This window comes from Charadrius vociferus, unplaced genomic scaffold (assembly GCF_000708025.1).
Source record: "Charadrius vociferus isolate BGI_N301 unplaced genomic scaffold, ASM70802v2 scaffold32, whole genome shotgun sequence".
NCBI classification, from domain to species: Eukaryota; Metazoa; Chordata; class Aves; order Charadriiformes; family Charadriidae; genus Charadrius; species Charadrius vociferus.
In genome coordinates, this window is record NW_009647856.1 from 353791 (window position 1) to 366913 (window position 13123).

A 13123-nucleotide genomic window follows, 5' to 3' on the forward strand; every position below is an offset into this window, starting at 1 on the left:
CCCCCCCCCCTTTCAGTCGTATTGCAATACAGACTACTGAGAGTTCATTTAGGAAATGCTGGACAGTTTCAATGGCACTTAAATACTTGCTTCTGATGCAACTGAAGTCATCTAGTGAATGTAACCTGCTCAAAATAGTCCAAGTCACCCCAAAGTGTCCTCTTTGGCAAAGAAACTATGCTCTGCATTTTTTCCCAAAGCTGTAAATGGATACAATAAGGCACTGAGTCTACTGTGCATAACTAGCAGTACATGTCCCCTAAAGCACTCACAGCTCAGCCCCTCCTGTCAAAGCGCGGTTGGAATGGTGTTCCCCACCCACCAGGCCTGAGGCTGACAGCTCAGAGAGGCCCTGCACTGACCCCGGCTCACCAACCCATGCCCAAAACAAGATACAGAGGACAAAGAACGTCCTGTGGAGTTCTCCTTCCCTACCCCTTCTCAAACTTGCTGCCAAATAAAGAGGCTCTTGTTAGAACAAAAGCAAAGTGGTACTTCTGGCCATTTGAACTATACATAACAGCCCATAATGAGCAAACAATAAGCAACTTATGTTGAGAAAAGCCTGTTCTACAGCAAGGCACTCCCCAAGGGGGGATCCCTGGCTTTCCCTGCTCACTGAGATGTCATGCTTCCTCTGCAGTACTGTGGTGCGCACTAAGAACAAAAAGGCAAAAGCAGAAGCCAATCTCCCATTCTGTTGGGAAGTTTTAATGGAGCATCAGTAATTAGTTCCAGCATATGGCCAAGTGAGTCACCTTACCAACGAGCGAGGCTGGGAGATTTCAGAGAAGGAGACCTTGTAATTCAATCCCTACCAGAGTTGTATGATCAAATTTTACAGCTTTTACCGTACCATCTTTTGAATATATTTGATAAAACAAATAAACCAAATGCAGAGGTCACAAGTGAGAAAGGCATTTGTGGATGCTAAACACACACATACAAATTCTTCTTTAAACCCCATAAAACCATTATTGCTTTACGCAGAGGAGTACCCAACAGAGCAGTGCCAGTCTCATCTATTTGATTCCTGCAGGGCACTGGAGACACTGTCAAACGCTATGGACAAATCTGTAATTTAAGTTACCAGGGCGGCCTACAGGTCATGAGCAGCAGATGGAGAAACTGTGGAGGTTCAGGTCATATCTGTGCCCTATTTGAATCACAGCTAAGTCTTCCGTTGGTTTGATCCTATGCACAGGGAGGAACTTCCCATTGAATCCAAAATCCCAGAAATGACATTCAAAGTTATTAGTCACCTCAGGAAGCCTCATAACAATACTGAACTTCAGCTTTTCATTCTCCTCAGTGTCATCCAGATCTACAAGAGAAAGGAAAAAACAAATCATCACCATTAGTGGTAATCACATAACTAGAACTTCTCAACTTTCACTTAAGACATTCTGAATAAATATAATCTCTGCAATGAAATGAAAATTTTAATTTTAAATAAGGACTATTAGGAGTGTTATTTATGTTTATACTGTTTATATTTTTTTTAATATTTGTACATACACCATTTTATGCAACAATTTATACAGTAATTCAAACATGTTTTGACTAAGTACAACTCCCCACATTTATAATATTTAATTTACCAAGACCAGGCACAGACTAATACTGCATATTGTGCCCCTTTTCTTGAACACCAGAGAAATAGCACATAAAAAGGGAACGCGGTTGCAGCTGTGATGAAACGCTTTACTGTTTGAGTTGTATCACGGTGCTGCTGAATCCCAGGAAACTTACACTACAGTTCTCTCTTCCCTTCTGATCTTGAAAAGGTAATTAACACAGGTGTGATGCTAACTGTGCCTGCAACCGCCAATTTGCCCCACTCCCCATTTCATTCCGAAGCCTTATGCCCCCTTTAATGACTATATGGGTTCATACAGACTGATTTTAACTCCCACCTTTAGGTAACTTACAACATATTTGGGGACATTTACAACCTCAATATTTAGTAAAAATATTGGGATACTGGGTCAGGTAGGCTTTTGTTTACTTACTTTGAATTTTCACGTCCTAGCACTGAGCTTCTAGCCATTTGCCAATCCTAGCACTAGGACTGTCCTGTTCCAAACATAATTAAAGCAAAAGCTGAAGACTGGAGAGCAGACTAACCTCCTTACACATAGCTGTGCACTTTCATAGAGCCACAGAAATCCCCCAACAAATTCCATGATGATCTTTAGTATTCACTTTTCTAAGAAGTCCTGAGTGGAAAGACTATAAACTCAAATTCTTCCCAAACAGATATTTCTTTGTCTACTATGGTAAGGCTCAGTTGTATAGTCTGAGCCTTAGTTTTCTCCTTTCAGCTCGGCAATGCCACCAGCTACAGCCCTCACTAAAAAAGCACTCTGGAAGAACTAAGTCTCCTGGCCAGTAAATCCTGTATCTGAGTTTGAACGCCTGAAAGGACATCACTCCCAGTTAACCGACTGGTAACAAATGAAGCACATGAAACTCACCGTACCTTTCAGCAATTTCCTGACACATGTTTCTGTCAAATGCAAGACTCCAATATCAATATAGTGCAGGAGGGTGTGCAGAGGGAGACATCGAACACCAAGCCCCAAGTGCAGAGTGTGAAAACCTATCAGAGATAAACTTGTTTGGTACAGCAATATGTCTTTTTCTAAGTCTGTATTAGAAATTGGCATTACTCTAGCTAAAGCCAACACTCTCCTTAACTTCTGACTGTTTCTAGTTGGTGAGGAAATCACTTTTGATAAAGTCATGTAGTTTTGTTTAGGCATTCTTTAAGTCCTCTCAAGTACAATCCTGTCAGAGAAAGCCAAGGGGACCCAAAACAGTCAGTATAGTCATACACAGTTATTAAACATCACCAAGCTGTTGCCTTATATCTGAGCTGTGCTACTAATCTGCCTTTTATCTCCCTCTTTCCTCCCACTTAATCAAAATCTGAGGCCTCACCACCCTCAGTATGTGGTTGCCACCCACACATTCCCACAGGCAGCGTTAAGGCTTCAGTTTCTCACTTAACATCAGCCAGATGATGGTCTTGCATCATGTGACACCATTACATGGCAGCATTTGCACCCGCACAGTGCAAGTTTGAGGGACAATTTCATGCCAAAACCAATTTTAAAGACTGAATGCAGATCAGGAAATACAAACTAGAAAGATTCAAATAGAATCAGAAAGCATTAAGAAGCTAAGAAGTCTTGCCCTAACAAAAATCAGCGAGTGCTTTGAAAAGACTCTAAGCAATTATGAGGAGCTTTAGGAAATGAAAGTCTCTATCAAGATCAGCTCTTCCATCATGGCTGGAGGTAATCCTTTCCGGATAAAACTGAAAAATATTAGCAGGGTAACAGCAGGGGAAAAGCCACTCTTTTTTTGCTCCAGGATAGGATTTTCCCTTGTAGTCCATGACACTAAAGTCCAGCTGCCTAAGAAAAAGATATAAATGAAAGAAGCCTAAATCTTAGTTCTAAGCTAAAATTGTGTGCAAACATTCCACTGGAAGGTGAAAACAGAGAACTAAACCTCTGATTTGTTGTCTCTATTTGTAGTAAATATTCAGTTTTGTTTCATTTCACTTGCACGTGTTTATGGAGGGTCTTCCCCTCTTTAATTATCTTGAATAGATTTCAATACTACCAAAGCTAACTTAACTCATGTGCTGCAACTAGTGCTCTTCTGGGAGGAATTCATAGCGTTGCTCCCCTCACTTATGATTAAAACAGCACAACACAGGACTTACCAGGAGGTAAAGGCATGCACATGCCATTCGCAGCTTCCAGAATCCGACTCATGATGTGGAACACTGCAAACTCTCCTGCACTTCCTCTCTCATCACTGTATTTAACAAAGTAGCAACACATCAGGAACCCGAGATGCCCACAATCTCATGGAGGTATGGTCAGTTTGTTGAACTACACATGCACTAAATGAATGCGTTTTGGGTGAATTGCGATGGGATGCTATTTTGTTTGCTTTAGGCATCTGTCACCTACTAGCACTAGCTGTTCATCTAAATGCTGACACACAATGTCTCGTGGTGTCTCCTTTCTCCTTCCCCCACTACTGCATATTTACAAGACTCACAGCAGTACCTGGTATCAACAGCAACCAGTGAAATAGTCTGAGCGCTGGTATAAGTGACCTTGCTTTTACAGATGCTCAACACCTGCTGCCCAGCTTGAGACCACTGTGAACTCAGCAACTTTGAACTCCAGCTGTAGAACTGCCTATATGATTAATATTCACGTTGGCTTAGAGAGGGCCAGGACGGTCATTAAGAGTACATGACAGTCATATTAACGTTCACAGAGGAGTAAGCACTGACTGTTCAACTGAGTAGTATTGTTGAAGACCAATATTATTTTGCCCATATTTTAAAAAGCAGGCTGAAAACTTTAACAAGTGACTTGCTCACAAGCAGAAGGTGCAGGAATGAAGCTGGTATCTCCTCCAAACTTCTTTCATTATTCGATGTACCAGATTCAGCTAAAAGAAAAAAGAAAAGACTGAATGTTTCCAGGAGCCTGTGTACAGCAGGCCCGTGGCCTTCGTTCATTTCACACACCAGTTTATGTTAAAAACTTATGAGACTCCTGCTAAGACTTAAATATTTACCTTTTTTTCCCTAGGGGCTTAAAATGTAAAATTGATTAAAATTTGAATTGTAACCGAATTGCCCTATGGCAGAAGCTTAAAGCAAGTGCTTCCAGCTCATCAAAGCATTATGCAAAGCATGCAGCATTTTAACACATCGTGCTTCTTGGAGATCAACTGATCTCATGCTCTTGCATCGAACTCTCAAAGATCTGTTTGCCATAAAAGCAAAAGCTGCATGTCCAAGTGGCTGAGGATTTGGTAAGGAAAGGTCCCTAGGGCCCCCACAAAACTGGATGATGCCAAATACAGCAGAATACTCAGTTCGCTGAAAAAAGTCTGCAGGAGAAATCACAAATCTAGTCCTGGCAAGGAGGAAAGATGAGACCAGCAAATGCCTCTCCTCCTCTGTTGAGTTTCTTTTTTTCCATAGTGAAGTAAAACAACCCCTTGGCCCACGTTGTTGCTTCTTTGAGCTCCCAGGCTGACCTCCAGTACAGACTGTCAGCATACAAAAGCCAGAAGCCCTGTTCTCACTTGGGTCTTCTAAGCTTCTGCAGCTAAAAGAGAGAAAACACGCATGAGAGTTGAAATAACTTCCTCTAGCTGGCCCCTCACAGTTGTCACATGTAACCACTTCCATATCTCAGTAACAGAATTGAGACACTTCCCCTGCGCCTTTTCTCTCTGGGCCTCAAAGTATACTAATCAATCAATCCCAGGAAACTCTCAGGAAGCAAGTCTGACCCTTGCTCTGCAGAGAAGTCTCACGAGAAGTTACAGTCCCCTTTCCCCCCAAGATGGCCATAATCCAGGAATCCTTTTCCTCCTGCTCACTTTTCTCTTTACATAGGCTCTACCCCCTCCAACCTCTAACTTGTCACAGGCTCTGAGCAAGACCGAAACAGGACACACAGGAAATGTTCATATGCAAATGCAAGAACAGGAATATTGGTCTTCAGAAATGCTCCTGAGCACTCTTGTCTGTACCTTGGCCAAGGTACCTCTATAAGGCAGCACCTTTTCCCTCCACTACTCCATCCAGCCTTGCAGAACGACCTGACACAGAATAACCAACTAATACTTTCCATCTTCATACTTTCTGGATGCAGTGGAAAGCTCCAGTTTAATCTCTCTGGAGTATGGCAGGTTTTCTCCACTCATTTTCCAGGAAATGAGTGATTTCTAATTTTCATAGAAGGGTCACAACAACGTCACCTGCTGCCAGAATGACTTTTAGCTCTGGCCAGCACACAAGGTGCAGCTAAGGCCTCTGCATCAGGAGCTACAGCTGGATCTGGAGATCAGTGTTGAAGTTAAGGGAAGCTTCTTACAAACTCCGGAATCACCTTTTATTATTTGTGCAACAAAATTTGTTTTCATGGGTATGATACTCCAGAATCAATATTCTTTGCTTAACAATACAGCAAAGAATTTGCTGTATTGCTTTCACAGGATATGGCTTTCACAGGATATAGAAAGACAACTTCTTGAGTCAGAGTCAACCTAGCTATCACAACATACTTAAATGACATGTATTGTGACATGACACCCTCACCAACAGCGCTACTCACTTTAGAGATCAGCCACAATGGAAATGGTAGGAAATATGTACAGAAAGAGAAGCCACACCTCAAACTTTTTTCACAAAGGACAATGTGCATGACAGAAAAGCAACATTATCTGTTTTATAGAGAGAGTACAGGCAGCTTCCTCTCCACGGCTAGCAGCGGGTCTCTGGGGGAACCAAGTTAAGAGCTAAACCCATACCTTCATGGCAAAGCCATTTTTCACTTAGTATCAAAGACATACAATATGAGTTTTTTCTGGGCAAGTATCAGAAGCCATTTCCCTTGGAACGCTCTAAACTAGTGAGAGAAAACATGATCAACATTGAGACAGCGGATGCAGTACGGTGTAGGCTGACATTTGCAAAGCACCTTGCTGTCTGGAAACATCCACATTTCCAGGCAAAGGTGCTGAGTAGACTGAAGGTCCACTGAAGTCATTAGGAACCACAAGTGCTCAGCTTCTATGGCTGTTTCTAGAGGAAAGACATGGAAGCAGCCAAAGAAAAGAATTAGGAGAAAAGAAGAACAGGGAGTACGACAGGGTCTTGCTGTCTTCCAGATTCCCTCCTGTGCAGGGGATACGAGGCAGTCCTCTTCCTTCTCAGGAAACTCAAATCCAAATGGTGCCTGTCTTCTATTCCTCTGCGCTTGAGACCACATCAGATGATAGCTAGCCACAGACATCAGCCAAAAAGGTGCAGCCACTGCAGCAACTTCCAAAGAAATTTCAACATTCTAGTCTGTCTCTTTCTCATGCCACAGGCTGTCTGTTCTTCCAATCTGCCTCCTCTCCCACTTGCTGTCAGGGCAGCAAATGTCACACTGCTTCTGTAAGTTTTTTCCCCCCTTCCCTGTCCTGCTAAAATGAAAAGAATGAGAGAAACAGATACGGAGTAAAGGTAAGATAAAGAGCTTGCAGGAGAGAGAGAATATGGACATACAAACAATTACTGCAAGCTAGGTGGCATATGAACGGGTAACCAGGCATACTCAGGCTCTGCAGACCTCCTCGGCAAACTAAGGAATTCCCAGTGAGACATTTTATTCATATTTCCCCATGTTACTTCTCTGTATACAAATACACACAGGTCTCAGAGCAACCACCCACTAGTTTGTTGTTTTAATGAGAAACTGTCAATGCTCCCATGTCTTGGCTACTTTGACTTCAGCTGCAATTGACTTACACAGTGGCTATGCACCACAGAGCCCTATTCTCAGCCACTCCTTTGCTCCTGAATGTAATAATAAAAAGTATTTTACAAAAGCAGACAAGCAAGTCATTTCAAGCCTCTTCCCGTTTCCTTAGTTTCAGTAGTTCATCTACACACTGCTGATACTACAGAAAACTGTTGGAAGAATCAAAACAATTCAGTCCCCTGAAGAACTTCCAAATGTTTAGGATGTAATAAGGTTTAAGATTTAAGAGTTTCTGAGTAGGATAAGGGGAAACCCAAGCCTAACAATCAAATAATTTCTAAAAATTTCCAAACAGTGCCTAAGATGCACCACCCAGAGGGCAGAGACAATTTTTTAGAGACATATTAGAAGTCTGTAAATTGAGTTGACAGAATTCCTGCTTTCAGTAACGTTAAAAAAAAAAAAAAGTCCTAAGAGCTAAGAGTTTGCTGATGGGGAGGGCTGAGATTTGTTTTGATTGTAAGATTTAGCCTACAATAATTTAGTCTTGCAGATCAAGGCTGCACAAGTGTTTTCATGTTTTATCTTAGTTTATATTAAGAGTGAACAAATGATAACTGGAAAACAAATGAAAGGAGAACAAATATTCCACTTCTGCTTCTTTCAGCACTGTTTTCAGGTACAACACTTTGGTTCATGCTGTACTGTTTCCATTTTAATCAGTCATTAGTTTTTTCTTTCCTTCCTACAACAATACAGAAAAGACTGCTGATTACCAGTAGAACAACTTGTCAAGCTATAGAGTGAGGCCTGAATAGAAAAGTCAGTAATCTCAGTGAAAGTTGAGATTTCAGAGAACATTGTAACGTTGACAGCATAACCGGTTTGAACAGGACTTCAGAAAAGATGTAGGCACCAGTAGCCTTGAGAAAGTTTCCTGAGACTTCCATCCCTAGAAAACAGCAGTATGGGGAGTTTCTGCTGAATCGGGTGTCAGGGCTAGCACAAAGACAACATAATTTGCTAGTTACCATGTGAGCTCTCGTGGACTCTGCATTCTGCACTTAAAGGATTTGATGTTGAGACAGACAAAACCAGGTACAATAATTTCTATGCACAACAGTCACAGTTTTTACAGCTTATTTTTTTTTGAAGCTTCTCTTAAGAGGATGCAAGACAGAAAATTAAGAATTTGGAAAGCAAGTTTTCACTGTAGTTTATGTGGATTTCTTCAGGCAAAACTCTGCCTCCTGTTACACTCACAAAAAGCCCAAGAAAGTCAGTATGTAGCAGTCATGATGTTTTACTCTCATGCCATATTGGAGAGAAATCTTTTTTTCCTTCATTTGTATTTCCCCTGATGGCACTTCCATTATTCAAAACGTGCAGCACAGTATTCTACAGGAAACAAAATGGATCTAAAAAACATTCTTTCAGCTATGAGGCCGAGTACACATTTTCACTTCTGGGAGTAGTCCCTATTTCTACAAGCTGTAAAGGGAACTGTTTGGTCTGTATTCTGAGTGACCAATATAACTCTTTTTAATATTATTTAAGTATTATTATGTCATTTATCAATATAAAAAATATTAATCAGCAAAACAGGGCTAATAATCTTAAAAACAATCTCCTCCCACCAAACATATGCTATATACACACAATACATACGCAAGACCCTCCCCCTCCAAAAAAAATACATGCTTGCTCACAATAGTGATTATGAAATTAAACTAACCAGGTTTGCAACATAATCCAAAACTATTTGGTCAATCTTCTTTTTTCCTACATACTGTAGATGTCTCATAAGGTGATCCTTTAGCTGAGCAACCATCTAGAAAATAAAAGCCAAAAATTCAGTGTCCTTGTGGCAGCTTCAAGAAGATGCAAAAGCTCCAGCAGGCGCAGGGCCAGATCAATAGGCATTAGCACAACAAAATATTTCCCTTTTACAAAAGTCCAGTTCAGAGATCCCAAGCTACCATACAATCTTGCCAAATTCAACAGCAGATTTGAACAGGCAAAATGGTTACTTGGTGCAAATTCAACAAAATGAGTGCTAAGTTGAGCTTTTGATGACACTGAAGAGAAAAAGCCTACAGTTCTTGCACCTCTCTGGGTCAAGCCAAGTGAACAGGGTAAAAGAATTATTTTAATACGAACATTGAATCCTGATAATATAAGTATTTATTACATACCAAAAAAAAGGAAGGATTTTATGATAGAGAAAACTAGCACATACAGTTCCTGGTAGTAGCCAAGAAGCTAAGAACCTCAGTGATTAATGGCAACTTCAGGTTAAATATTAACTGTAAAGTCTTTAAAATCGGGTGTTTGTTATCACAGTCCATGCCACTCCCTACCCTCTCCTTTCTGAAATATTCTCTGACCTCATGTAGCTTCTGATTGCAACTCAAGTCCATGCTGCTTCTTTGCTGAGAATTACTATGAAGCTTTGTCTGTTTCAAAGTTCAGAGAAAAACTGAGGCAAATAAAATGTAATAAAATGTCTCAAGCAGTTTACAAGTAGATTAATCTCAATGTCAGGACAACAATATAGGTATTAGGAAAGCATAGACAAAGGACAGCAGTGACCTGCTTTTTGGATCTGTCTAAATAAAATACAGGAAAGGAATGTAGAGCAGCTTCAGAAAATTAAAGGCATAACTTGGAAACAAGGGAACAAGACTGAAAAGAATGAAATTTTGCCTTAGATTTGGGCAGACAGGACAGTGTTGATATGCTCTTCATAGATGCAGTGCTGAAATGTTCCAGTGCATGCTGAAGAGTTTTATTTGGTTTTAATAGTAAGAGAACCAGAGATAAGTGAAGATGTGTATTTAGACAGGGGGAGCACAGGTAGGGATTTGAGATAGGACTTGTTACCCAGAAGCATAAGGACAGTAGATCCTTTGGGGAGATCATCAAAAACAGTGCAAAAGAAGAAGGGGTCTCAGAATAGCCACAGCAGTCCCAGAAATGAGGTAGAAGGAAAAGGAGACAGTAAAAAGGTGTTAAAATGAGGAACAATAAGATCTGTGATCTCTTTGAGGGGCGTAGTGGGTGGGGAATTCATCTATACATGTTTTAACAATGTAAAGTAGCCCCAAAATAACCGACAGATTAATTCCAAAGAGGGTGGAATACCAGTTTCTATCCAAAGAAAAGTTGTATTGTGAAAAACTATTTTGAAAAATCGACTTTCCATTGCTGTTTTTCCCCTATGCCTTATGATATCACGACCTGGTATGACAGTATCGTGACTATGAACTCTAGAACTTAGGAAAACCATGTTTGTTCCATATCTGCTCTGGGTGAGCTTCCACTCAACACTGGAACTTAAAAGCTTACTCTTTACATTTGTTGAGGCCGTGCGACCTCTAGTGCACACTGTGACAAAAGCACATACCAGTCCCATTAGCAATTGCTGCTGATAATCTTCCTCTTGAAAGAGAGGTACTAGCCTTTCCTCTGAAATAAACAGAGCAAAAACATTCAAGAACACGACACTATAGAAATACCATGAGACTTCAACCATCTTCAAAAGTACTTAGAAATATACACAAACAGAAATTGTGGTTTGATCTATTCACCCACAGAATTAAAGTACTGAAGAATCAAGGACTGCATAAGAGAACTGAGGAAGGGAAAACAACCCTGTATCTGCCATCTTCTACCTTAAGTGCTTAACAGAGAGCATAGAGGAACACAATCCCACCACACCACTTAACACTTCATTTGCATTACTCTTTTCTTTGATATTTAAGAGTTATCACAGTGTGGTGATCCAGTAGAGCAAAGAGGCAAGGAGAACCTTCTGGTAACATCAGTGCAAATGCATATTCTATTTAGATCTTGTCATTTACAAACATTAAACAAGTTAAAGCAGCTGCATGGGTTTTCCAAGGAAATGGCTAGATAGAAAGTAAATACTCCACAGGATCACCTCCCACTTCTCCAGTTCTCTCCCGTGGTCTGGCTGCTTCTGTTATTCGGATTTGCAGACCACTATGTAAAAGAATGCAACTTTTCTAACTAAATGGAAGAAGGTTATAGCATCTACTGAAATTTAATACTCTGTATTTCCTAATCAGTGCTTCCTCTCTACTAACAGCAAAGGAAGAAAAACAATCTCCTATTTCATCATGTAGCACAAAATCAAGTCAACATTTTACAGACCCAAGCGCTAAATTTTTACGAAATTCTTTCCAGCCGTCTTTGCTCACCCTGAAATACATTTACTCCACCACTTAGCAGCAATGACCTGTGTTGCTTGATTTTAAAGGACCTGAAGAAAAATCTACAGGCAAGATTGATGCTTATTACTGGCTGGCAGCTATCTACAAGTTCTCTAGTATCAGTCAAACATCTGACTTCTTTATCAATAAGCACCATGGGAAAACATGAACCTGAGGCTTGCCAAGTTAATACAGGGTCCCTCAAAGTCAGAGTCCACAGGAGTAACCAGCAGCGGTGCAGATGATAGTGTTAGGGGCTGGAAATGAACACACTGGAAATCCTTCATAATAAAAGGAGTGAGCAGTACTTAGATCAGCATCATTTCGCAGGGCACACAGAAGGCACTGAGGTGTGAACAGCATGAACATAATTTACTCCTAAATTCATTTTTACATATTTGCAACAGAGGAACTGAGCATCACAAAATCTCAAATGTTCCTGGGCTAGGGAAATGCATTACATCTGCTTTCTCTACAGCACACTTTTTCACCAGCCCTAATCTCCTACTGCACACAAATTCTAGAATCACAAAGGCAGCTATAAGTGGACAAGACTCAACAGTAACACGGCATCGACTCTGCTCCAGGAGAAAAATCCTGAAGAAGTTGTCCTTAAGCAGACAAAGGTTTACTGCTTATGTCATTAGATCCAATATGAAATAGAAACTTTATTTTCAAGGGTTTCCTAGTCAGTATATGATCCTACCACTACAAAGTTTTCTTCTAATTTAATAACTGCTCATCTTAATGCCTCAAACTCTTCAGTGCCGAAAACACATAACAGCAATTTATTTTTAGCCAACAGCTAGACAGAAATATTCTAATAAACCTTACAGCTAAGGCCCACATCAAGACAAGTTTTACTTACCAGAGTCCCAAGTGTCCAGATGAGAGAGCACCCTAGGGTTTGAAACAAAAATCAGCTTGTTTCACAGGCATTACTCTAAAGGATTTCATAAGGTAAATATAATAGAAAACAGTACCTACTTTTTGGCATTTTCAAAAATATTCCTCAAATACGCTGTGGTTCGTCTCTCCTCTCTCTGGTTTTTAAACAAACAAAAATCCCCAAATGAACAAAGTAGAAGACCAATTGAAATACTCCCTGATAAAACACGGATGAGAAATGAAGCTGGTTTTCCCTTTGAATGGATATAATGTACAGTGGGGCTTCAACCCACCTTCCAACCACCCAAGCTTATAGGCACTCACACTCATCTAACCTACATGACAATACAGGTATGTGAAAGCTTTGCTTTTCTTTAGTTTCTTGCATTATTTTAACAGAGTAAGATTTACAGGCAATCACCTTATAAGCAAAATGACAGCAAGTCTTTGCACTTATAATCAGATTCCCGTTTCTTTATCCTCAAAATAAAAAATGCCAACTCTTCAGTGTCTGGCTTTAAAACACCCACTTCAGAGGCAGCTCTGGAGACTGTTTCAGTGCATGCATATTTACCTCTTCTGAAAGGTTACGCCATTCCCTCCTGAGCACATTATTGTGGTAATGCAAGTGTGGCTCTGCGTACTTCACGCTCTCCAAGTTGGAGTTGAGTTTCTCCCAGAAGCCTTTGGAGTTTTGGAACT

At 40.6% G+C, this 13123-nt stretch overlaps 1 protein-coding gene across 1 annotated transcript in view; it reads right to left on the bottom strand.

Annotated features, from left to right (window-relative positions):
* The window catches only part of GSAP (gamma-secretase activating protein), a 43250-nt gene that overhangs the window by 2269 nt on the left and 27858 nt on the right, over window positions 1-13123 (bottom strand). Inside the window, exons 19-27 of the mRNA XM_009882917.1 lie at window positions 12996-13121; window positions 12521-12576; window positions 12402-12433; window positions 10705-10766; window positions 9034-9129; window positions 4412-4482; window positions 3737-3831; window positions 2483-2602; window positions 1263-1324 (exon numbers count right to left, since the gene is read on the bottom strand). Of these exons, the coding sequence (XP_009881219.1) occupies window positions 1263-1324; window positions 2483-2602; window positions 3737-3831; window positions 4412-4482; window positions 9034-9129; window positions 10705-10766; window positions 12402-12433; window positions 12521-12576; window positions 12996-13121 (720 nt within the window). The remainder of the gene's footprint in view (window positions 1-1262; window positions 1325-2482; window positions 2603-3736; window positions 3832-4411; window positions 4483-9033; window positions 9130-10704; window positions 10767-12401; window positions 12434-12520; window positions 12577-12995; window positions 13122-13123) is intronic.